Genomic DNA, 24,214 nt, shown 5'->3' on the forward strand with positions numbered 1-24,214 from the left:
ACTATTCCTCCAGGAATCCTGTCCTGCACTGTTGCATAGTGTTGTTGTGCGCTGATCTGCAGCTTGTGTGTCCAGCCCAGAAGCAGCTGCATCTTAGAAGGGTTTCTGTCATTTTCATTACCCCTTGAGTACCTGAGCACAGCAGAAAGGGCCTCCAGTTTCCCAATGGGCTGAAAACCAGCTGAATGAGGCTGATGAGGCTGCACTCCCCAGATCCTCATTTATCCAGTGGTTTAAGCCCACCCCTCAATAAATAAGTCGGGTTATTTTGTAATACATACTTGGGCATAGGGCTGGATCCAATAATCTTGCGAGGTCCCTTCCAGCCCTAATATCTATGAAATCTATGAACAATAGGTTCTTGGGTACTTGATTGTAAAGACACCTGCATCTAAACTTCTGTACTGCCTGAGCCCCCAAGGCCTGGAATAGTCTCTGTTCTTGAGATACATTTGAATGCCTATCTTGCTGGGATCATTTGACCCTTGCTGACTTCCTGCCTCTGGGGCAGGGGGTTGGACTCAATGATCTTGTGAGGTCCCTTCCAGCCCTAATGTCGATGAAGTCTATGAAATAAAACTAACCTCTGTATCAAACCAGATGTGAAACCAAGATTTTTTTTACCAACGATCTGAAATGTAAAAGGTCTCTGATGCTATTTCTAGAGGGCCAGATTCACAGTAACTGCTCAGTCAGGGCTCATGGCACAGGTGATACCCTGATTGCTTTTTCCTTTAGACCAGTATGGCTACAACCCGGATACTTGTAACTTCTCAGGTCCCCAAAGGGGAGTCTCCATAGAGAAGAGAGTTCAAGAGCAAACAGGAGAGGCCTGATTCTCCTCCCACTTTGCTGATGTAAATCAATAGATCAGTGAATCAGCAAAGTAAGTCCACTGAACTCAACTGCAGATCATTTTGGTGTAGTTGTAGACCAAGCAGGCCTCCACCAGCCCCTCCATGCTGCAGGCTGCCACAGGCCCGGGCGCTTCAGTTCCAGGACAGGGTGATCTCTATATACGGAGGCCGCCGTTGAGAGAGACGATGCTGCCGTGTTTGCTGGAAGGAGTGAAATGCATGTCTGGTTTGGGCTGAGGTTTCTATTGTTTTGATCACATCGAAGAGCAGAACCTGGCAGGCCACCAGCTGGAGCTGGTACCCAGGCACCGTTATCAGGCTTGCTGGGTGAAATCACGAGCGCCACTAATTTGAATGTCCCGTGTTTATGGAGGCTGAAGGCTGCCCGTGCCCTTTGATTGGCGAAATGGCACCATCTCGTCCCCTTCGTCACCAGATCCCATGCGGCGCCTAGGAGAGAAAAGGCAGGGATGGGTTAGCCTGGGTCAGGCTAAGGACGGGGTGAGGGCATAAAATGGGTCAGGGCCCGGGGGACTAGGGCAGGCTCTGCCACTGCTCCGGATCATTAGTATTATGGGTTGTATTCTGGCACCGTCATTTGCCCTGCGGATTTGGGCAGGCCAGCAGCGCCCAGGCTTTCCAGACCCCAGCCCAGCTCTGGGGCCACTGGGGTCGCGACCCTGCTCTGGGAGAAACTGCCAGCAAGCCCCGCCCCCTCACCTGCGGCCCCGCCCCTGCCGTCACCTCACCTGCGGCCCCGCCCCCCGCGCGCCGCGCTCTCGCGAGATTTGGCCCCGCGCCCCGCCCCCCGTGGACGCCGCGGCCTGAGCTGCGGGGATCGGCCGTTGGGGCCGTTGGGCCGCGCGGGCTGGGGGCGGCGGTGCGGCGCGGGGCGGGGCTGGGGCGGGGCGATGCGGCGGGGGCCCCGCTAGCCCCGCGATGCCGGCGAAGCGCAAGCCGGTGCTGCCGGCGCTCAACATCGCCCCGGCCATCGCCGAGGGGCCGAGCCCGGACGGCGCCGCCGAGTGAGTGGGGGGGGCGGCGGCACCGGGGCCTGGCCCGCCCGGGGGGAGCGGGCGCGTGTCCGTCCGTGTGTGCGCCCATGTGTGTCTCCCTCTCTGTGTGCGCCCCTGTGTGTGCGTGTGTGTGTGTGCGCACCCAGGGTCGTGTGTACGTGCCCCCGTGTGTGTGTGTGTGTGTGTGTGTGCGTGCGCGCGCGTGGGCCCGTGCATGTTTCTGTGTGGGGGTGGGTGCTCATGTCTGCCCACACGGCTGCATGTGACAGTGTGTGTGTGTGCCTGTGCACGTGCCCCTGTGTGCCTGTGCACGTGTGCGTGGGTGTTCCTGTGTGTGTGCTGGGGTGCCTGCATGTGCATGGGTGCTCCTGTCTGTGCCCGCACAGGGGTATTTTCTCATGCGTTCGGGTGTAGGTCCATGCGCCCAGGTGTGTTTGCGTGAGTGCTCGTGCACGTGTGCGGGTGTTTGTGTATGTGCTTGCATGCCTGGGTATGTAGGGGTGCTTACGTCTGTGACTGTGCTTGTGCAAGTGTCTGTGTTCATGTGTGCACAGGTCTGTGTGTGTGTACGGGGGTGTTTATGCCAGTGCATGCCTTCATGTGTTTGCGGGTGCTTTTGTCTGTGCATGTGGTAGCGTGTGGGTGTGCACACGCACGTGTGTGTGTGCCGGTGCCTGCTGGGGACACCCCAGGCTGGGGGAGACATCGCCATGGTGCAAAGCTGGGGCCGGCAGGGCGCTGAGGCCTTTCTGTCGGTGCTGATCCTGTGCTCGTGGGCCCATGATGGCCAAGGCCCGGGCGGCTGGTCTCAGGCAGGTCCTCACCCGTGGTATTAGAGCCCAGTCCCCCCTGGGTACAGGGAAGGGTGGTATTTTGGGCAGGGCCTTGAGGGGCCTCAGCAGGCTGTGGGGATTTACATGGTCTCAGGGAAAGCTCTTCTCATGTTACATGATCCTGGTGTGGAGGGGAGGGGCTGCTGGCATGGAGAACACCCCCTCCCCAGCCCGGCTCCCCCACAGGCAGCTGCTGTCATGGGGCCGCCTGGTAGGGTTTAACCATGCCCTCTGATTTCACAGGTTTACCCCAGTGGCAGACAGCAGGAAACGGAGCTGGGGAGGAGATGGGTGTAAGCTGTATCATCATTCATCTCCCCCTGTCCCTTGGAGATGCGCCATGGCCTCATCCTTCCTAAAGTCATTAGCCTGGTTAGCCTGGCTGCCATGTTGGGGGTTCTGCCTTAAGTGCAAACAAGAGAAGCTTTCATCTGAGCTTCCTTTTCCCCACCAGTGATGCCAGGCAGGTCCAGTGGCAAAGGGTTTGGGGATTTTGTTCTTAGACTCCGCCAGGCTTCCTAGTATCTTGTACAGCTAGTGAACAGCCACGTATCCAGTTTGCCCCTGTCTATGGGTGGTAGAGACCAAATGAATCCTCTGGCAGAAGCCTAGCAAGTGCTAAAGCTTTTTTTTCTTCCCCCACCCCTGCTTTTTTGTCCCTGTTGCTGTACTAGAGCCAACCTCGTAGACCTCCAGAAGAAACTGGAGGAATTGGAATTAGATGAGCAGCAAAAGAAACGGCTCGAGGCTTTTCTCACCCAGAAAGCCAAGGTTGGGGAGCTGAAGGATGATGACTTTGAGAGGATCTCGGAGCTGGGAGCTGGCAATGGCGGGGTGGTCACCAAAGTACAGCACAAGCCCTCAGGACTCATCATGGCACGGAAGGTACAGAATGGGCAGGGGGCGGATTGGCCTCATTGGCGCTGAGCAGGAGAGGCAGGGTGGCTTGCAGGCAGCGTTCAACTGCAGGGTCTTCTGGGTTACCCCTTTCTCCTCAACAGAGTTTCTTTCTGGGCAGAGATGCCTGATGGTCAGCCTTAGAGACCAAGTCTTATGGCTGTCCTTAGAGCAGATGCTGCCCAGGCAGCAGCTCTGTGCTTAGTGGAGGATCTGCCTGTGAGGTGAGCAAACAGTTCAGTCTCCTTGGCCTTACTGCAGAAAGTGCCATCAGAATAACATGTGTGACATGGGCACTAGTCCCCCAGCAAGGGCACTGAGGTGCTTCACACTCCTGTTAGTCACCAGGCCTCTGTTGGCACTAAATTTCTGTTCATACTGACCTGAGCTAGCTTGATAGCATGGCACAGAGCTGAGGCTCTTTCATGCCCTCTCCTGTGCGTGATCCAGTCCTTTCTCGCTTGCAGCATGAGCTCCTGGGATGCGAGTTGCTCTGTTTGTCAAAACCCATGTGGTGTCTCGAACACCTCGAGTCAAAACCGTAATTTTCTTTTTTCACTAGAGCTACGCTTAACCAGCTTGGCCAAATCGAATGAAGCATGTAGCAATCTTGCAATCTAGGCAGGTGCAGGTCACAGCTAATGAATGGCAATAGTTGGCAAAACCTGCAGAAAGAAGTGCAGTTGGCTGGCAGAGCAGAGGGGTCTTTAAAAGTAGGCCCTGGTGAATTAGTTCGTAGGCAGCCACAAATTAAAGACATCTTCCTGCCCCAAGCCCTCCTTTCTCAGTTTAGCTGACTGTTAATCCTAAAAGCTTGTTCTGAGCAGCCTTGCCATTTTGCTGACATCATTTACCATCCCAGCCCCACCTGTATTCCCTCCTCCTCCCCCCACAACTCATGCCTGAGAATGAAACTGGGATGGATTATCTGCCCATCAAAAACAAGGCAACACTTGAGGAAAAAACAAGACATTTTTTGCCAGATTAGATGGAGCTGCACTGAGACATGCTTGAAATTCTACAGCTTCCTAATCTGTGGGGTTGAATTTTGAAAGCACAAGGTAAAATCCTCTGAGCCTGATGAGCCAGCATGTCCCAGGGACTGTCTGGGCTTCCAGTGTAGCACCTGACTTGGGAGCGGTGGAGTTGGCAGGGTGCCTTGAATGTGAAAATTGATGCACATGTGGTCAAAGCTCCAAAGTCTAGGAGATGCTTGAGCATTTCAAGGCCTTAAATCTGGCGTGGCCCTTCCTTGTCACCCCCTGTGGAATGATGGGAGTTGTCATGATAATGGCTGCCATGCTGGAGTGACTTGCTTTTCCAGCACTTGGGGCTCCCCTTCCAAGCAATATATGCCTATAAAACTGGCCCTCCTTGGAGCCCTAGGAATGATGCAGCTGCTGTAATTTTCCCACCACTCCCTGTTCCAAGTTGCAGGCGTGATACCTACCTACCCTGGTTGCTCTGGTACAGGATACTTGTTGAGCACTTGCAGAGCTGGCTTTTCTTGTGTCAGATGATTAGCATCACTAGCAGGCTAGGTCTAGGTTGTCTTTCTGCTTCATATTTTGCGTTACCTCTACACAGGTGACTACTGCCCTCATTTGCATTTTCTGTGCCATGTAGAAATCAGGAAGTTGTCCAGACAGTTCAGTGTCTTCCCAGCCCGAGATAAAGTAGAGCTCTTTCAAGCTCCCCCTTTTTTTTCCGCCTTCCCCTACCCCAGGTGACATTCATACTGCTTTGTGACTCTGCATCTTGATTTGTCTTTCTCTGCAGCTGATTCATTTAGAAATCAAACCTGCCATTCGTAATCAGATTATCCGCGAGCTGCAGGTCCTTCATGAGTGTAACTCACCATACATTGTGGGTTTCTATGGAGCCTTCTACAGTGATGGGGAAATCAGTATCTGCATGGAGCACATGGTGAGTCTAGATTCCCTCTGCCTTTTAAGCTGCTGCTGCACTGAGCCATGGCACTCTGGGCTGTGTGGGCAGAGGGGGAGTGTCCCAGTTCTTTGCTGACAGTCAAAAAGTCATCTTGTGTGGGACGCCTGCAGTGGAGCGGAGCTGTCTAGGAGTGCACAGCCCTGTCTGGGCATCTCAGAAAGAAATTGAGTTGCTGGAAAGCGGAAGCAAAGGCTTTGGGGTCCAGCCAAGAGGAAGTGTTGCAAACCTCCACCGAACAGAATTCAGCATGAAATGCAACGTGCATCTTCTGCTGTATTTGGCAGGGGAGGGAGGGCGAAATCTTTTCAGCCAGCATTGCCTTGGAATTGACAGCTGGACATAGGGGAACTGTGCTGACCATGTGACGATAAGCTAACTTGGCAGAAGGTGCTGTTAGAACAGAATTTTTGGTAACTAAGATGAAGTGGGAAACAGGAGATGGACCTTGTCCTCTGACCACCCAGCTGTGGTAATCACCAGAGGTCTCTTCCTTTCTCTGAGGGCAGGGAAATCTGAGGGTACTGACAGGACAACCAAAATGTGGTGTGCTGTTTGGGTCCTCCTTATCCTGGCTAGAGGTGCCTGGTCATAGAGTCTGGAGCTGAAGAAGACCTGTGAGGCCGTTTGTGCCGGTGCTTGGTGTGTGGCTGCTAATCTCTCTACTCTGAATGTAGGATGGTGGCTCCTTGGATCAGGTCTTGAAAGAAGCCAAAAGAATTCCTGAGGAGATCTTAGGAAAAGTCAGCATAGCAGTAAGTATCCCTTTACCGGTGCTCACTTATGGGCAGATGGGAAGAGAAGATCTAGGGGATCTCAGAAGATACAGTAACTGGCAGTGCATACCAGTCTGACCTTATACTGTCAGTCTCCCAAAACATGCTGGTATACTTGTTTTACCCTGTGAATGTCTTACCTCATATATCGGAGGATGATGTTGTCTTGGTAGACATGGTGGACCTTGAACCTGAATTAGTAGGTTTTTCCACCCATCTCTAGTATGACATGAAAACATAACCGAGAGATGGGAAGGAAGTATGTTTCAGACCCTTCAGTGCATCCCCAGCCTCCTGAGTCAGAGGAGTAAGGCTGGAAAGGACTTCCAGAGGTTATCTAGTCCAACTCCCTGCCTGAGGCAGGATCATCCTTATCTAAATCATCCCTCACAAACCATAAAGTGTAGCATGAACATGTGCAGATATGAAGCCTTGTACAAACCTACAGTTCTGCCAGTAAAGCAGGTATTTCTGATGTAACATAGTGGGATTAGAAAGTTGCATCCCCGAGAAGAATGGGTGTAATTTGCAACTGTTGTTTGCTCTGGTGTGTGATGGTTACTTCAAGAACTGCAACATTTAGTTGCTAAAGGGAGGCTTTCCTGTCACTGTCACAGGATTGTGCAAAGTGACTTTGTCTTTTGGTTTATTGTAGGTTCTGCGAGGTTTAGCTTATCTCCGAGAGAAGCATCAGATCATGCACCGAGGTGAGAGGGAGAATCAAAAAATAACTTCTGCCACCAGGAGCCGTGGATTATTTTTACCTAGCCTTGTGCTTAATATGTTCCTCTCTCCTATTCTCAGATGTGAAACCTTCTAACATCCTGGTCAATTCTCGGGGAGAAATCAAGTTGTGTGACTTTGGGGTTAGTGGCCAGCTCATCGACTCCATGGCAAATTCTTTTGTGGGAACACGATCCTATATGTCTGTAAGCACCTTTTCTCTTCTACTTTTGAATGAAGTCTGTGGGTAGAAGGGACATGTCACACCCTCCAGAACCCAAGTATTTGCACCTGGTGTCTAGATTTACCCCCAGCTTCACCATGCATGCTAAACCTCATTTGTAATACTCCTGCTATTGGACCCTTCTCTGCAAGAACTACAAGCTATGCCCATGTGAGTAGTGGTCAATTTGTAGCTGCCATCCTACAACCACATTCACTATATTTTCCTTCTCCAGTCTGTGTGGCAAGAAAAACTCAAACAGCTGGTCAGGAGAGACTAATATAACCACATGAAATGCCTCTTGAGTTCTCTATCACCTTGCCCTTGTGCAGGCACGTCCACCTGAGCAAAATGCTTCAGATCGTTCAAGTTGGTGGTGCCAAGACTGCAGGCAAATGGAGAATTAGATCTAAAGCATCAGATATGCAAACTGAATTATAAAAGGACAGAGGGGTTTTTTTCCCCTTCATCTGATCTTTCGGAGCAAGTCAAAGCAGGAGAACAGTGTATCCTGTGTAACAGTTTACTCAGTGCTCCTTGTGCTACAGCAGCTGTGACAAAAGCAGTTGGTTATTAGGGGGCCTCTTGGCCTGCAATTCTATCCTTAACTCTGGTCCCCTTTATATTTTGGGAGCTGCTGTTCTTAAAGTACAGTTATATTAAGACCATGATGACTTAAAATAAATAATAGAATGTCCCCTGTGCATGCAGGCTGTGACAGTCGCTGTTCTGACCATAATAGAATGTAAATGCTACTCAAGTGTAGCTTCCAGTGAAAGTATAGGATTAGCTTTGGTGTGTAAGTGACTTTTCTGCAAAGGGGGAACTCCCCCCCTCACCCTTTTCTGCAAAGGGGGAACTCCCCCCCTCACCCTTTTTTCTGCACACGTTTTTCTGAGCTTACTGATGCTTCTGACTCATTTCAGGAGTTGAAGGCCCTTGGAGGATTCCGGTTTATAAAGGGGACACAGTGAATCTTCTCAAGCAGCTTTTCCCTGTTGTTGATCAGCCCTGAAAGGAAAAGAGCATGGTTTGCAAGAGCCAGCTCTTCAACCTGAAAGAGCAAAGCACTGGGAGAAGGGGGAGAGATTTACAGTTTTTTATCTGGTTCACTTAAACATCTAATTAATGCAGGAAGTCACTTGCATCTCTCCCTATGATGCAGTTTCTCTGCAGTCATGTGCTGTGGCTGGGAATTACTTCCAGCGAGCAGAGTCCCTTTCATGGTGACCTTCTCTGAGAATCAGTCTTATCAAGACCCCTTTCTGTGACTCCTCCTTACAGCCGGAGCGGTTGCAAGGCACTCATTACTCAGTTCAGTCGGATATCTGGAGCATGGGTCTGTCCCTTGTGGAGCTGTCTATAGGAAGGTACCCCATCCCCCCACCGGACTCTAAGGAACTGGAAGCAATATTTGGGCGTCCCATGGTAGATGGGGCAGAGGGAGAAACCCACAGCATCTCGCCACGGCCCAGACCCCCAGGACGCCCAGTCAGCGGTAAGAGTTGTGTTTGAAATCAGTCAGTATCCAGTGGAATGGGCGGTTTGAATGTTTTACTTGTGGGGCTGGGTTAGACATGCATAGTGATTTAGAACCACTGACTGGATTCCATTGCTTCTCTACATCTGAGCTTTTGGCATGGAGTTGCTGACTTGTAACAGTACTTCCAGCAGGAGTTTGCTCTGCAGAACAGCTCAGTCTGTAAAAGCACCAGCATCAGGATCCATCACAAACTTGTACTCTTGTAGTTCTTGCACCCTCCCTGCGTGAAGTTGCCTACTAAGCTGGGATGTGTATTAAGGCATCAGTTTTTTCACCTGATTGGTGCTTCTGCAGGATCAGCTAGAGGCACTTTGAAGGGCCTGATGTTTGGAGTTCAGGTGCCTGGCACTTTCCCAAGATCATGTTCGTTCAGGGTGTATCACTTGAGCCCTGCAAATCCTTCTGGCTGTTTCTGGAGTTCTTGACCTTCCCAGGTGCAGAATTAGAGCTGGAAGTTTGTGCCTTCTGCCAAGATGCTTTGCTGCCTGTTTTAAATGGTCCTTTTGGGTGTGAGTCATGTAGACTTAGTGCCAGAGACATGGCCCTCGAGTCAAGTGCTCTGCTTAGCCTTGGTTCAGTATAGCACAGGCAGCAGGGTAAGCATTTGTATCCTGCTTATGTGCCTGGCCTCTGATTTGAAGGTGTTGTCTCTCAGTGCAAGTCACTTGTAGTGGCCCACTTAGTTCCAGGTCTCCAATGGCCTGGCTAACAAAGGGGCCAGTTGTGTGTGGAGATGAATGTAGTTTTGCTGACAGCCAAACTGAGACCTCCCCCGCCCCCCCCCCCCCCCCAGATCAGCCTTGCATAGATCTACAAATAAATACATGGGGTTATTGAGGCAGCCTGGGTTTGAGCCACTGACTTGGAGGCAAAAGGCTTCCTAGCTTACTTTCAGTCTGCCAAGCCAGATGGCTCTGCATTCTCCAAATGCTCGCAGCCACAAAGTGAATCAGTGACTTGGCAGAAGCAGATTAAACCATAAAGGTCAAAAACATGGATTTTAGAAACTCAGTGCTTGCTGACTTACTTGTGTTTCCTTAGAGTCTCAGCTCATGGCACATTCTGTTTATGCTAAGAAAATCCCTCAACTGTTTGCACAATGTCTTACCCTCCTTTTGTCCACTTCGTCTCTCAGGCCACGGGATGGACAGCCGGCCTGCCATGGCTATCTTTGAACTGCTGGACTATATTGTTAATGAGGTGGGTATGGACAGAGGTTTTCTCAGAACTGTGACCCCTCTGACTCATGGATTTTAGTCAGGTTTACCCCTGGGGTCTCCTGACTCAGGATAGGCTTAAAATCCTCTTGTAGTCATCTGATAAAATGTTAATGGAAAGGGAAAAATTCAATAGAATCCTCTCTCTCTTGCTGTGTTGGATCTCTTTTCTCCTTTCCCCATTTTATCTTTCCCTTTCTGCATTAAAGCCTAAAATGCCCCGGCATTGGGGCTTGCAATCTCCTTGAAAGGGGAGAGGAAAAGGGAAGCCCTTGAACCCAATGAACTATTTCTTCAGTAGTCAGCCACTGCACAAACCCTTTTGGCAGTCTGTGAAGAATACACAGTCCTGCATAGGAGACTACGGTCCTTCCAGCCTTCTGAGCACAAGGCTGGCTCAGTCAGTGGAGAGCAAAATAAGGGGTTTAGAAACTGACCAAATCCTAAATCTTTTTTTCTGATGCATTTAAACCTTTCATTTTAAATAATCTCTTTGGCAAAGCCAAAGGTAAGTTACAGTCTGTGGTCTTACAGCAGCAGTCTGTTGCACAAAGGAGGCAGAGCTAGTCTGTAGAAACAGTAGCTTTCCCATTTGAGAGGACATGAGTTGTCACCCAACCAGCTCTCCAGACTGTTCTCAGTTAGTTCCATCTGCTTTGGAGCTGGGAGCTGCCGTGTTGGATCAGGGCACTGATCCTGGCATGCTGGACTCCATCTCATGGCAGTACTTCCAAAGCAGACAGCCCCTGTGTTCTGAGTCAAGTGGGCAGTGCTAAACCCAGAGGGAGGGCAGAAATTTCCCTTCTCAGCTCCTTGCACACCTTCTGCCACATACCACCAGAGTGGGTAGATGCTAGGAGGGAGCAGTGACCAGTGATTTTTTTGGTTTTTTTTAAGGGGAAGTGGGTAAGAGAGCTCTGATATGGAAAATCCTTCTGCTTTCTTCCCCAGCCACCTCCCAAGCTGCCGCACGGAGTTTTCACGCAAGACTTCCAGGAGTTTGTAAATAAATGGTAAGGGTCTCTGTGTGCAGGTCAGTCTAGAGCCTGAGTCTGGCGTTGGCAGGACAGGCCTGGAGATGGGAGTGTTTGCTCCAGTGCTGGCAGCAGTAGCAGGAGAGGTTTCTCTACCTGCATTCTGACATGGAGGTCCTGGCCTCGGCCACTGTGATCCACTCGGTGTGATCACTCTGAGTTGTGCTGGCCGCTTCTATAATAGAGTTGTTTGTCTTCCTAAATGGACTTAAACCACCCATTCATTTTGCTTGGGCCACAAAAATAGCTGGTGAGAAATGACTAGCTATGCTGTGCTGCACTACCACCAGCATGGCTTGTGTTGGACCTGGTGACCTAACAGATGGAAGTCCTTGTAGCCCATTACCAGTCCCCTGAGCCACCTAGTCAGTCCCTGTGATTAGACTTTGTTTTCTGGGTGTTTGATGGGTCCCTTGCTAACATCTGCTGTGGAGGGTCTGGGTTGTTTAGCACCTTAAAGAAGGTGCAATTGCAGCCACCAGTAAGCAAAGCCACGGTAGCATTAATTTAGCTAGCATAGTGTGGGTTAGCGACCAGGAATAGCCATAGGGGATCCTACATCTGGCTTTCATTTAGAGGAACCGATAATTATCATGGCTCGAGTCCATCAGTGGGAGGGGTCAGTCAAGCAGTATCTTTGAAAGTTGAGTTGAAGACCCCCACATCAGACAAACGTGATGAGGTGACATCATAATTAGCAGGCATGAGTCGAGACCCACTGGTCCTGGTTTGCCCACGAATATGCTTTGTTTTTGAGCCAAGCACTACAGCCTGTGAGGCCTGAACTTTCCACTATGAATAATGATTTTGAGGTCATCGGGTGTTGGGTGCCTTTCTTGGGATGCTGCAGGAAGGCCTGATTTCAGAGTGACTGAACTGTAGTTCCTTCAAATAAGGCATCTGGACATTCTGGGCTGGTCTCATGCATCGCTAGTTGCTTCACTTTCTAGCTGGGGTGAGTGGCTGGTCCAACGCCCCTAGAAGGGGCTGCACCTTGGGGTCCCAGTGGGAGCTGGGTTTTTAGAAATAGGTATTCTTGTCCAGTTCCCCCAGTGTTTGGTCCTGCTGTCCAGCCTGTATACGGTGACTGGGTAGTGGGTTGATCTGGGTGCAGATTTGTCCTTTGGCAACTGAGGATGCTCTCTCTGACCTCTAGGATTTGTGAAAAAGTCTGCCCAGTCCAATCAGCACACACAGGGCCTTCTCTGAGAGGTGATGGAATCTAAGGGGTTTAGATGCACTGAAGGCAGCTCTCAGTGACATCCAAATGACTTAGCCAGGGGCTGGTCTGCAAGTAGTCAGTGTCTGACCAGGACCCATCCTTTTTTCCCGCTTCTGATTTCAGCTTAATTAAAAATCCAGCTGAAAGGGCCGATCTGAAGATGCTGATGGTAAGTGGGGCTCAGGGGGAATGGGGGCAGTGCCAGGTTGGCATAGTGGGCCAGGTACCCCCCCTTGTGAGCAGCACTCCCAGGGCACAGACATCTATCCCATCCCACTTGCTGCACCCCAGTCCTGGGGAAGTGGGGAGCAGGTTTTGAGCATTACATTTTGACCCTGCAGTCAGTGCAAGAAGCAGCTGCTGCCTGAGGAGCTCAGCTCGGCTTGTTTCTGGTCAGTGCCTGGAGCTACAGCCGCTTCACTGTCCTGCACTGGCTGCGTTGCAACCAGGCACTGCTTTCGTCATGTCAGAGGGTGGTTTGGTTTGGGTGGCTGGCTGAGGTCCTGCATCCAACGTCTCTGCACATGGAATGAGCCACTTGGATATCCATATGGCTGCACCCCCACTTACACCTGGCTGCCTGGTAGAAATGCTTAGAAATCCATACAAATTGCCGGCTTCTGTGGCCCGAGAATGGGCCACATTCCCAAGCCAGCACTGCACATGTGGCCTAACATCAGCAAGGAGCTGCCACTGCAGCACAAGTATATTGGACCCAGTCCCTAGCAATGTCCTTGTGCCAGCCAGGACTGGCTGGTGGGAGGGACCTGCTTGGGTCCAGTGTGTTCCACAAACCTCCTGGCTTTGCCCCATTGGGCAGGAGAAGATGGGTCCCTGGTGGGCACTCACAATGTGCCCTGGCCCGCTATTAACAGTCTTAGCCAAAGGATCAGCTGTAGCCTCAGCTTATGTAATCGCTCCAGAGTGTTGATGTTGGGTGTCGCTGCCCAGTCTGTTCTTGGTGACTGTGGGAGGCAGAGCCTGGCAGTGGAGCAGGTCCAGGTAGTGGCTGGTGAGGTGGGGGAGGCCTGGGAACTGCAGCTTGGCTCTGCTGCACGTGCCCTTTACATGGCCTTATTTTCCTTTCAGAACCACACCTTCATCAAGCGCTCAGAGGTGGAAGAAGTGGATTTTGCTGGCTGGCTGTGCAAGACGCTGCGGCTAAACCAGCCCAGCACACCCACCCGCACGGCCATGTGATGGCCAAGCGAGCTGCCTTGTGTCCATACGTCTGCCTGTCTGACACCATCTCCTGCCCTTCCGTAGAAGACCGAACCGCCTTCTCCCTCTGCCGCCCCTCTCTCGCCTTGCTCCCAGGCGGCAAAGCATCCATCCTGCTAACCCGTCACAGACCTCAGCTTGCTTGCCCTCGGCTGTGTTCTTTCTGTACCCATGCTCGAGCGTGCTGCGGTCTCTGGAGTTTCTGACACTTGGGAAATATGCTGCTGCTTCCGTTGTCTTTTCTGAAGCCTGTTCACTTGGGTTAAAGGTGGGGTGGAGGGGTGGCAGGGTCAGGGGGAGCTCAGTGATCTCATACTTCTTCTGCTGCTTGGTTTCGGGGCAGGCTGGAAAGTGACTGGTGTAGACACCAAAGAACTGGAAATGGAGGCAGCTGCTGATGCAGAATGGCTGGACTTGAGGGCCTGTGGGGTTACCGAGTGCTACAGTGGTCTCACGTGCATTGGCAGAGCAAAGCAAGCAAAGGAGGTGAAGGTGTTGTGCTTGGTAGATGCTTAGGGTTTGTGTTGGCGACGTTGGCAGGTGTGCTGCAAGAGCAAGGAATAGGTTTGGGTCGTATTTTTAGCTTTGTTGGGGAAGAGTCAGTGAATTCTCCCCCACCCTCCTGGCTTTCAGTCTGATATGCGGTTTGAGCCTCGCCAGAGGGTGGAACAAGGACTGGAGGGGGAATATCCACATCTCTTTTTCTTCATATAGTTTTAAGATTCTTTGGTTTTCTGTGTGTCGGACGGTTATTTTCTAGCAACCCAAGTTGCTCTGTCCTTTCTTCTGCCTCTAAGGGTGGGGGACGGGCGATGGAGATCCTACTTTTAAAAATACAGCAGGTCAAAGCATATTGGAAATTATACACTGGAAGTCCAGGTGCCATCTTAGGCTGCTGGCTTACCAAGCCAAGCTGTTTGCTTGCTGAGGAAGAGAAGCGCCTCTGAGCCCATTGTTGTCGCCCTGGGGCAAGGCTGGTGTCCCATGCATTGAGGTGATGCTCACATGACTTGTGCCCACCAGATTAATGTTGGGGAAAGCAGCTCCTTCCAAGAACAGCAGCTGCTGTGTTGCCTTCCTGCTCTTGGACACTGTGAAATGAAGCACCCTTCTGTCAGTGCCTCAGGGGGAAGCCTGCATTTCTCTTCAGCCAGCCTGCAGCTGAGGTGGTGTGACTAGAGTGGTTCACTCCCTGCTGGCCCCAGGAAGCCAAGCCCTGATCATTCTTCACCTCAACTTGCTGCACCAAGAGTGAATCATGCAGCATCCCAAGAGCATGCCAACTCTTAGCACCCTTCAGACGCAGCTGATGTATTTGTGGCATACATGCTCTGCTCCACTGGCCAGAGAAGACCATCTCTGGGGGGCTAAGGCAGGGTAAAGGAGTTGTAGAAACTGCCTTTGAGGAGGGAGGGAGTGAGTGAGACACCCCAAATCCCAAAGAAATGGAGCCGTTTTCTACTGTCACCCAGTTTGTGAACCATCTGAAGACTCTCCCAAGCTGCCTGCTCATTGTATAGGTGTCATGTTGATCTGGTTCTCTCCCAGCACTGATTTCTCTCCCCACCCCCACAGCCCCTTGGCCTTGCCATGGGGCCTTGCACCTGTGACCTTCCCTCATCACGTGGCCAGAATCTGGATTGTTCCTGTCTCACCCACTTGGTCTCATGGTATTTGAGTAGCTAGTTCTGAACAGTGCAGCTGTGCGTTCAGCAGACAAACTTTCAAGGTGCAGGTAGATGTGGCTCAGACCTCCCTGATGGGATGCAGTGCAGTGCTGCGAGGAGGAAGAAGGCTTCCAGATGGATCAAGCCCAAAACAGATTTCTGGGGACAGTGTCCCAAGGACAAGGGAGGTGCCTAATTTTCTTTGGTTTGGATGGGAGTAGGGTGTCCCCTTCCCACCTTGATGTTGTCTCCCCTCTGTGCTCTCCTTCCCCTCTGGTAGGGGAGAGACCTTCGGTTCCTCCAAGCATCTTGCATACTCAGCAGATCCTCTGAGAGGTGAAGATGCCATCTCAGGGTGTCAAGCTGAGAACAACCTGCACCTTTGCAGAATCTGGCATGTGCACCCTCAATCATATTAACAGCTTCAGATCACCTTGGTGCAGGGCACACAGGGATGCGGCTCACTGAAGTGACTCCACAAGACCTCATTAGATCTTACGAGTGCAGAGGGTCTGCTGCTTGGGGTGTAACACTTGCCCCCTTCCTGCCAGTAAAGACCACATCCCCCAGCAAAGCAGGGTTCCAGTTGGGCCAATGATTCCATGTGTGCATTGGCTACTGGCCTAGGAAGATCCAGAGTCTGATGGTCCTTCCTCACTGCCAAAATGGCAGCAGCGTCTTGCCCCAAGTTGGTAACATCGCTTTCTGCCTTTGGGAAGGTCTTAGGCCCTCCGCATCTGCGGAAAGGGTGAACTGCTGTGTTTGCAAGTGCTTCCAGAGCCTCTACAGGTGGCTGAGCAAGCAACTTGATGGGGAAGGCAATGGCTTTTGCTGCTCAAACAGCTGCAAAGGCTAAGCCCAAATGTGCTGCACTAGGCCTTGCAGCTCACAGCACTATGTCCTTGTTTTCCTCTAAGCATCTCTCCATTCTCTCTCGGGCAGATCCTGTTCCTGTTTTTCTCCAGGGAAAGGCCAGCAGGCTCCACTGGCCGTGCCCCAGCAGGGCCAACTCCCCTTGTTGAATCTTGCTCCCCTCAAGCTACCTCTGTAGTGTAGTGAAGGAAAGGTATGTCTCAGTTCGGCAGGAGCAAGGAAAGGCTTGGGTCTGATGACATGAGTGGAACAGTGTTGGTATGGATCTCGGGGGCATTGGATGGAGCCCATTCAGCTGTGGGGTTCACCAGTTGTCATGTCTCCCCTCTCTTGTCCTGCTGAACAAGCCACAGGCATGACTCATGCCCTTCTGCATGTGCTCTGCGGCTGCTTGTGCTAGTCCGTTGAGCTGGAGTCTGGGAACCTTGTCTCGTCAGGCCGATGCCTTGGCTTATGGCAGTCGGAGGCTCGGCCTTAGCCCTTGCCTCCTCGCGTGGCTGTTAGAGGAACAACTTCAGCCAGCCCATGATGGCTGCGCAGGTCCATCGTGAACTCTGCTGAGGGATTCGGGATGAGGGGAGCCAGTTTTGCGAGGATTGAAGAGCTGTTTCTGCGAGCTCTGCTTCTGGAGTGGGCTCATCCTGGGGGCAGGCAGCAGGTGTATCAAGCACTCCCCTTCCCCCTCCTTCAATCCTCCCCCTCCCCCATTCTTTTTCCTTCGAGCTCTGGGAGGCACTGACCACATCTACCTGAAAGGGAAGGTGCATCGGGCAAAGCCAAGCCTAGGCTGTGTCTGTCCAGTGCAGAGCCCATCCTCTTGATGAAGGGCGAATCAAGCGTCTCAACTTGTAGATTGACACGATCTAATAATGTAATGAGGGGGAGGTTCCACCCCCTCCCCCATAGATGCATTTCATGCTGCTGATTGTGGTTCAGATATGCTGGGTGTTTAAAAAGAAAAAAAAAAAGGAAGAAAAATATCAAAAAAAATTCTATATATAGTGGATTGTGCTTATTTTTTCAAATAGTACCAGTGGCTCAAGCACTGATGTCATTTTTACATTTTGAAGGCCTTTATTTTTAACCCTGGAGTTATCAGCTTTGATCCAATAAGATGCTCTCCAGTATGGGCTCTCTGGGTAGCCAGTCCCCTGGTGCAGGGAAGCAGGTTCTTACCTGGGGGGAGCTGGGGGTCAAGCTCTAGCATCTGAGAGCCCTTTCCAATTTCCCTGGTAGACACTGGGAAGACAGGCAAGGGCTTCTTTGAGGCTTCTCCTCCAAGCTTGCCCAAGATTTCACTCCAGCATGCAAAAAAATTGCATGTAGGGCTATGTCTACCTGCCACACGTAATCATAAAGCAGGATGAAAACCATTTAGCCACCAGAGGAGTAGCTTGTCCATGGCCACAGGCTGGCATTTGTGAGATTGAATCTGAAGGTCCCTCTGCCACATTGCAGAAGGTAGCACAACTACCCTCTTTTTTTCCACTGCCCCTTTTGCCTTTCCTGGAGAATTCTTCTAGTCCATCAAATCTGGTAATTCTTGAGGACTGAATGTATTATACAAAGTGTTTGGGTTCATTAAAAAGAAATTTAAATGGTGAGATCCTGTGCTCTAGATGACTCTACTGGATTTGTTTTGTTTTGTTTTTTCTGGTCCTGTATGAACCGTGAGGCTCTGGGACGGGGGGGGGGGAGGGGGTTGTATGTTTTTGGCCTCTTTATTTAAATGATTGGTAGGGAGTTCTGCAGTTGAAAAGCTTTAGGATATTTTGTTTTTGTTCTTGCTTTCGCGCTTGATTTTTTTTTTTTTTTTGGAGGTGAAAGAGGAAGTGTCTTGAGCATTTTGTTGGTGCAGTTTTTTTTAACTCGATATTTTCATCATGGAAAAAATAAATAAATGGCACTTTACTTTACAGGCCTTTTTCCCCTCTTTATTTTTTTCCAGGCACGTTTTCCCTATTGAACCGGAAGAGGAGGAAGTTGGGAAGTGACGTCTTGTACAGGCAGGGAGTACCATAGCTGCCCCTTAGGTGAATCATAGGTCTTGGAAGCAGCTGGTCGCAGCTGCTGCTGGACACAGGAGTCTAGAGGTAGATGGGGTTCCTCTAAAGAAAGTAGAGCTGTTGCAAGAACAGCTCTTGTGGGATTTCATATCTTAATCTCGTAAGTGGTGAGGCGAGCTAATCGGTTCACTGAGCTGCCTGCCACCTGACTGCATCGCGCTGGGGTGGGCGAGGGAGCTGAGTGACTGGAAGCCTGTAGGTCTCAAACTCAGGATATGATCAATAGTGTGTCAAAGTAAGAGGGACTTTTTCCGCTAAACTCTGTGGTTGGACATGCACAGTGTGTGTGCTGGAGAGGGCAGAACAGTGCCTGGGAAAGCCCTCTAGTCACCTCCCCTGGGGGAATGGCTGGGGAAGACTTTTTCCTTACATTTGTTTTTGGCTAAATACAGCAAGAAAATTGGGGTTTCTTTTCCATTATGAATGGGCCAGGGCTCCCTGCCTGTCTGCAAGCCCAGGAAGGGGTTACCCCCACTCCTCTTCCAAACAACAGCCCAGTGAAACCCTATCGTAGATGTCCGGAAGCCCCCTCCTGACTCAAAACTGTCCCAAAGAAGGCATGAGCTGGGGAAGCGATTGCAATGGTTGATTTCTACCCGTGGAGGCCTGCTATGTCTGGGGTCCTCGGGAGGTGCATGGCAATTGCTGGTTGGACTGGAACAGGACAGGCTCGTTGCCCTGTGGAGCAAGCCAGCCACAGACCTAATGAAGAACTCTCCCCTCCTTGCTTTGGTGTTAAAACCAGACAGTAAAATCCCAGCCCAGGGGGGAGTTTTCCCCCTGAGTCTGGGCAGGGAAGCAGTATGCCCTGGAGCTCCCAGCAGCTGGGGGTACAGAGATGCCCTTGCCCACAATATGCCATGACTGCCAAGTGTTGTTGCTTGTAGGGCAAAGGGACTTGCCCTCATCCAGTCTGACCACTTCTTACCCACTCATGCCAGCCACACATGAACTCAAAGCTTGAGCAGTATCAGTCGGGACTGCAGGGTTGCACCACTGTGCTGGAGGGGGAGGGAAACCTGGGATGATCCCTGAGCAGGCAGCTGGTTCTTAGGGGTGCATTGGGGTTGGTGGAGAGAAGGGCAGCCTTGATGCAAAGCTGCAGGGGGAGCAGTCTAAAAATTGCTGGGGAATAAGCTGGCAGTAAAGGTGAAGGCAAGATTGTAGAGGCAGGGAAGGATGCCACGATGGCAGGAACTGTTGTGGGGGTAGGGTGGGGAGCAGAGGATGATCTTGTGCCTGGGCACTGGCCTAGGAGCCAGGGCAGCCACATTCAGCTGCACAATCTGCCACAACCTCCCCATGTGGCCTTGAGCAGGTCCCTTTCTCGGCCTTCAGCTCCCTGTTTTGTAGAAGAACATGTTTTCTCCCACTCTCCTGTCTGTCCGAGCTGCAGGCTCTGGCTGAGGGACTCCTGCCCTGTCTGGGCACTGAGCAGTCTGTCGAGACCCCAACCCATGACTGATTGGAGCTGGTGTGGATTCAGACTTGAGATGTTTCCCAAGCAAGGTTTGATGTGGATGAAGTCTCAGCAGAACCCACCTGGCTTTCTTCTCACTCCCCCACCTGCCTATTGGGCTACTGGGGGACATGCAGCTCCTCTGCCCCACCACAGCCTCTGCCGCATGCAGTGCTCCTGGACCTGGCCTGCTCTGGGCTCCTTCATGGGGAATTTCAAAGCCTTGGATTTTCATCCCAAATCTGAATGAGACCAAATTTCCAAGGGCCCTGTAAAACGAGAATGCCTGTACTGGTTATACGCCCATTAAGCTATTGACACCTTTAGAAACCCCTGCTGTACCCAGATCAGCACCTGGCTGGACTGCTGACTTGCAAGGAAGTCACTGTGGTTGGTGCATTTACCTTCCACTTGCCTGCGGCAGTCGGGAGCTAATCTTTGGCCTCAGATTTGAAGAGGGGCTGGGCACGAACCTGCCGCAGGCTGCTTAGCAAATCCCAGCCTGGGTTTGCTTCCAGAAGGAGCAGTTGAGACTTGGGGCTGCTTTCCATGGTGGCTCTAACGCTCGGGAAGGATGCACTTGAGCCAGGGAAGGAACAGGCTGGGCAGTGTCCAGAGCGCTGGACCTGGACAGGCAGGACGCAGACTAGGCCTGAGATGCTTCATGTAAATGTATGAAGTGGATGATGTCCTGTTATTTACTCGCAGCCTGGTCATGCGTAGAGCCCCCCATGCACAGCAGTGCCCTGTCCTGCTTGGTGCTTTGGGAGACCCATGGTGAGAGGCTCCCATACTGGGCAGACCCCAGCCTTGCCACTCCGTCAGTTCAGCCCCGCTGAGCTCCGGGCAGGCTTAGGGGTCCCCCAGGCACGTGGCAGCAGGACTGACAGTTTGGTGGCGACAGAGAAAGAAAAGACTCCTGCTTTGCACAGGGTGGAATTGGATGACATGGCCGATCCCCCGGGAGATCTGTGAAGGAGCTGGGAACTGAGAGCACAGCAGACGGGTTGCCGGTACAGTCAGTGCTTTCCATCTCCAGAAGGATTCGCCCACATTGGCTCGTCCTCAGCGAAGGCTGGAATCGGTCTGATGGACGGTTTCCAGGGCAGCTCATGGTTACGCACGTTCTTCTCCTCCCCACCCCTGAGACTTGCAAGGTAACGGTCTATGCTGCTGTGTTTGCCCTGGAATGCAAGCGGCCTCTGCTCCCAAAATGCCTGTCCCTGTGCTATGGGGGTGTGCGCTATGTCAGCTACAGCTCTCAGCATCCTCCCATGGGCTGGACCCCTGTTCCCCCAAGGGCTGCTTATCCCCATGCCCTGAGCCGGCAGTGGTAACCAGGGGTAGAGGGAGCCCAGGGTGTACCAGGCAGAAGAGAGATTGTGGAGAAGGGTCTGAGATACCTTTGCGGGCGAAGCAGCGAGATCCTGGGGATTCCAGCCTTGGATGGCCAAGGGGCTTCTCGGATGTCTGCTGGAGGTCCTTGGAGGGAGGAGTTACAACGGCCCCTCACTCAGAGCAGCCAAGCAAGGATCATCTTGCAGGGGAGGACGATCTGGAGGTGTCCTCCAGCCTGGTGCTTCCACCCCTCCCGGGCCGCAGATGCGTGCATACATTTTACATTGCATACATTTTGCATTGCATCCCTATAGCAGCAAGGCTCGTGTGGGCAATAACCCCAAGGCTGTGGATCCTGCTTACTGGAGTAGGGGCCCTTCTCTCCTTGACAGAGAGCTTCTGGGCAGATCCCATCCCGGGCTGGGGGTGCCTCTTCACCCCTGCTGTCCTAGGATCTTGCAGTATTTTGCTAGATAGGCGAATGTCCCTGTTTTGGGGAGGGAGAGGACTGAAGCTCTGACAGCCACGGCCGGGCCCCTGGGGTCCGTACGGCACTGCCAGGGTGGTGCCAAGGAGCAGAACCTGCCTTCAGATAAACCAGCATGGTTGGGGGGCCTTCCGCTGGGCAGGCCCCAGCAGCCACAGGATGTGATCTGTTCACACCCCTCGCGTGGGGCAGGCCAGGGGAGGGGGGCAGGAAATGAGGCAGAGGTTGACCCACTTTCTGTAGGTGACGATTTCACCAAGGCAGCTTGGGGCAGAAATTAAATGCCACTGCCCAGGCCCATATCCACAGTCGGGGCATTGCCAGGATTTGGTGCTCTTGCTCTGGTGACAGAAATTCTGTTTGCACACGGTTTTGCTGGGCTATTGAAAGTCCATGCAATGGGGTGAGGCAAGGAACGGAGGGAGAATTTCTTTGGAGCAGTCAAAGCCTTAAAGCAAAATGCCCGGCGACTTCAGCAGGGCAGCTGGGCCGTGCAGGGGAGCAGGGGACAATGGGTTAGCATGCGCCTAGGGGCACGGTGGGGAGCAGCCGGGGTAGCACTTCTCTTTGGTGCCAGCTGGGAGGGGGACAGCTATATTCCTTTGTTCTCTGTGGCCCTTTCTTGCCCTTGGTAGCTGCTGAGGCTGTCACCACCATTGCTAACAGGGTCATCTATTTCGGGAGGAGGGGAAGCAGGGCATGGAAATGTGACATGATTTGCTCTGGGGTTTGATCCTGAAGAAAGCCCCAGAGATTCTAGATGCCCTGTCTGGTGCTTGCTCTGCTAGGGTACCCCTTGTTGGAGGCTCAGCACATGACATTCAGCCCTGATCATCTTTGTAGAGATGGAGAAAGGCCCCAGGTCCAGCTCCTGTCTTTGCCATAGCCTCCCTGGGTGGCCCTGGCTGCATCACTTACTGCCTCACTGAAGAATCAAACAGGCCAAACTGAGAGCTGGGCCCTGCTCTCCTCTCTTCAGCTTCTTGCTGCAGTCTGCGCCCTGCTACCTTGGGGCATTTCTGCACGTGCTGCTCCCGCTCTGATTTTGCAGCCCTGAAGGCAGGAAGGGAGCAGTATCAGAGCTGTGCCTGGGCCTCGGGTTCTCATCCGGAAAAAGGTGATGTTTCCTCTTGCAGGTCCTGTCTTTTGAAATCATAAGCACCTTGAGGCACTGATTGCCTCTCGCTCCATCTGTGCAGTGCCCAGTCTGATGGCACTTGGATGGCTGATGGGTTTCTACCCTACTCTGCCTGGGCTTGGGCGGATAAGGTGGAAAGGGGGTTGTGTGCAGATCTGTCTGTGCCTGGAGGGCCTGGATGGACAAATTAACCTCTCATGAAACTTGGGACAGTTCCCACCCCCACTCAGGGCCTCCATTTCCCCACCAGTAGCTGATGGGGACTGGACCACCTTCCTTGCAAAGCTGTTGAGTACCTCAGCTCCATCCCAAAGGGCTCTGGGGCTTCTGGGTGCCTCTTACTCCATGCAGCCCCAGGCCCTGCCAGCTTAATACCTGCCAGGTGGGTGGGATGCGAGAGCCCAACAGAAATCCTGGCTCCCAGGACTAACCACTAAACCATCCTCCCCCATGCTAAATGAACCCAGCTCCTGGTGTGCTCTGACATGCGATCTGAGCTGCCAGTCCTTTGAATGCCTAATTGCTTCTCATTAAAGTTAATGATCTCCCAACACAGCTTGCCTTGGCTTGCTGAAGGTAGGTGGTACAGCCTTCTGGGCTTTGACTGTGAGGGAGTAGTTCATCCCCATTATTGTATTAACCATTGATTTGTCCTGTCCTGTGGCATGGTGGGCCAGCACCCCTTGTGCTAGGTGCTGTATAAATCTAGCTGTGGCTGAAATCTTAGGTTTCCTTATCATGTTTTCTGCCTGAGCTCTGCCTTTGTGTTATGATGCAAGGGCTGCCACCCCCAGGCCTGCAGCAATCATCAGACTGGCTTAAAATCATGAGTTGTTTTGTTTGGTTTTTTTTTTATATAACAACTAATTTGTGGGAGGAGGGATTATTATTTGCCTTCTTATATTGAGCTGTTGAGTCTCATTTTTTAGGCCTCTCTTGCAGCCAGGAGGGCTGTCAGCATGACCTCCTGAGCTCCTCAGGTGATCCCTTTTAGGAGTTATGGCTTCAAGAGAAAAAGATTTTTCAAGGCAATAGTTTGCCAGTGGTGTTAGCTCCTCGTTTGAAGCCCACAATCTACAGTCTTAAATATAGTTTTTGCAAAGCTGCCCACAAATAAGAATATTTTAGTGACTTTCTTTGTTACTTCGATTCCAGCAAAAAAACTGCTTTGGACTCTTGCCTTTCCAACTTCCCCGGGAGCCACTGAAACCCTGAAGTGATGTTCCCGTCCTAGAGCACAGAACTGAGGAGCAAGAGAAAGTGAAACCGGCTGGGCAAGCATGTCTCGGTGTCCGAGCTGAGTAAGATGTAAATAAGTAAGTAGGTTGCAGGGGCCCTGCGATTGCAGCTCTTCAGGTTTTAGTAATCTAAGATGGAGGTGGGCTCAGGCCTAATGCACCAGACCACAAATCCAGACAGATGCCTGGCTTCTAGTTCCTGCCTCAGCATGTGACTGCACACAAGTCACTTCCTGTCTCAGGCCAAATCCAAAGCCCCGTGTAGCCGGTTGGGATACTTTCAGCTGACTTTTGCTGGGTTTGAGATAATGGTGTCTGTGCTTTGTGCCTGGGAGCAAAGAGGGGGGTGATGATATCTCCCCATTCAAAGCGAAAAAATGGCATCTCTGTCCCCCGTGAGATGTGATATTTCCCATCCCCGCCCTTTATTAAAGTATAT

The 24,214-nt window shown here is 51.9% G+C and overlaps 1 protein-coding gene across 1 annotated transcript; it reads left to right on the forward strand.

Moving 5' to 3' along the window:
* The first annotated feature begins 1,649 nt into the window (after positions 1–1,649).
* Positions 1,650–17,965, forward strand: MAP2K2 (mitogen-activated protein kinase kinase 2). The gene is made up of 11 exons (XM_090027351.1): positions 1,650–1,882; positions 3,381–3,591; positions 5,383–5,529; positions 6,228–6,305; positions 6,982–7,033; positions 7,131–7,255; positions 8,557–8,770; positions 9,951–10,015; positions 10,984–11,045; positions 12,412–12,457; positions 13,378–17,965. Exons 1-11 carry the CDS (start codon positions 1,797–1,799, stop codon positions 13,486–13,488), a joined length of 1,197 nt encoding a protein of 398 aa, XP_089883477.1. The 5' UTR covers positions 1,650–1,796; the 3' UTR covers positions 13,489–17,965.
* The last annotated feature ends 6,249 nt before the right edge of the window (positions 17,966–24,214 follow it).

Source organism: Crocodylus siamensis, chromosome 14 (assembly GCF_052110815.1).
Source record: "Crocodylus siamensis isolate JL-2025a chromosome 14, ASM5211081v1, whole genome shotgun sequence".
Lineage (NCBI taxonomy): Eukaryota > Metazoa > Chordata > Crocodylia > Crocodylidae > Crocodylus > Crocodylus siamensis.

What these genes read in the sequence shown, in the direction of transcription:
- MAP2K2 (XM_090027351.1), top strand. Translation starts at nt 1,797, where the DNA reads ATGCCGGCGAAGCGCAAGCCGGTGCTGCCGGCGCTCAACATCGCCCCG. An exon ending in CCCAGGACGCCCAGTCAGCG is followed by an intron (nt 8,771 to 9,950) that starts GTAAGAGTTGTG and finishes TTCGTCTCTCAG; the next exon opens with GCCACGGGATGGACAGCCGG. An exon ending in TGGACTATATTGTTAATGAG is followed by an intron (nt 10,016 to 10,983) that starts GTGGGTATGGAC and finishes TTTCTTCCCCAG; the next exon opens with CCACCTCCCAAGCTGCCGCA.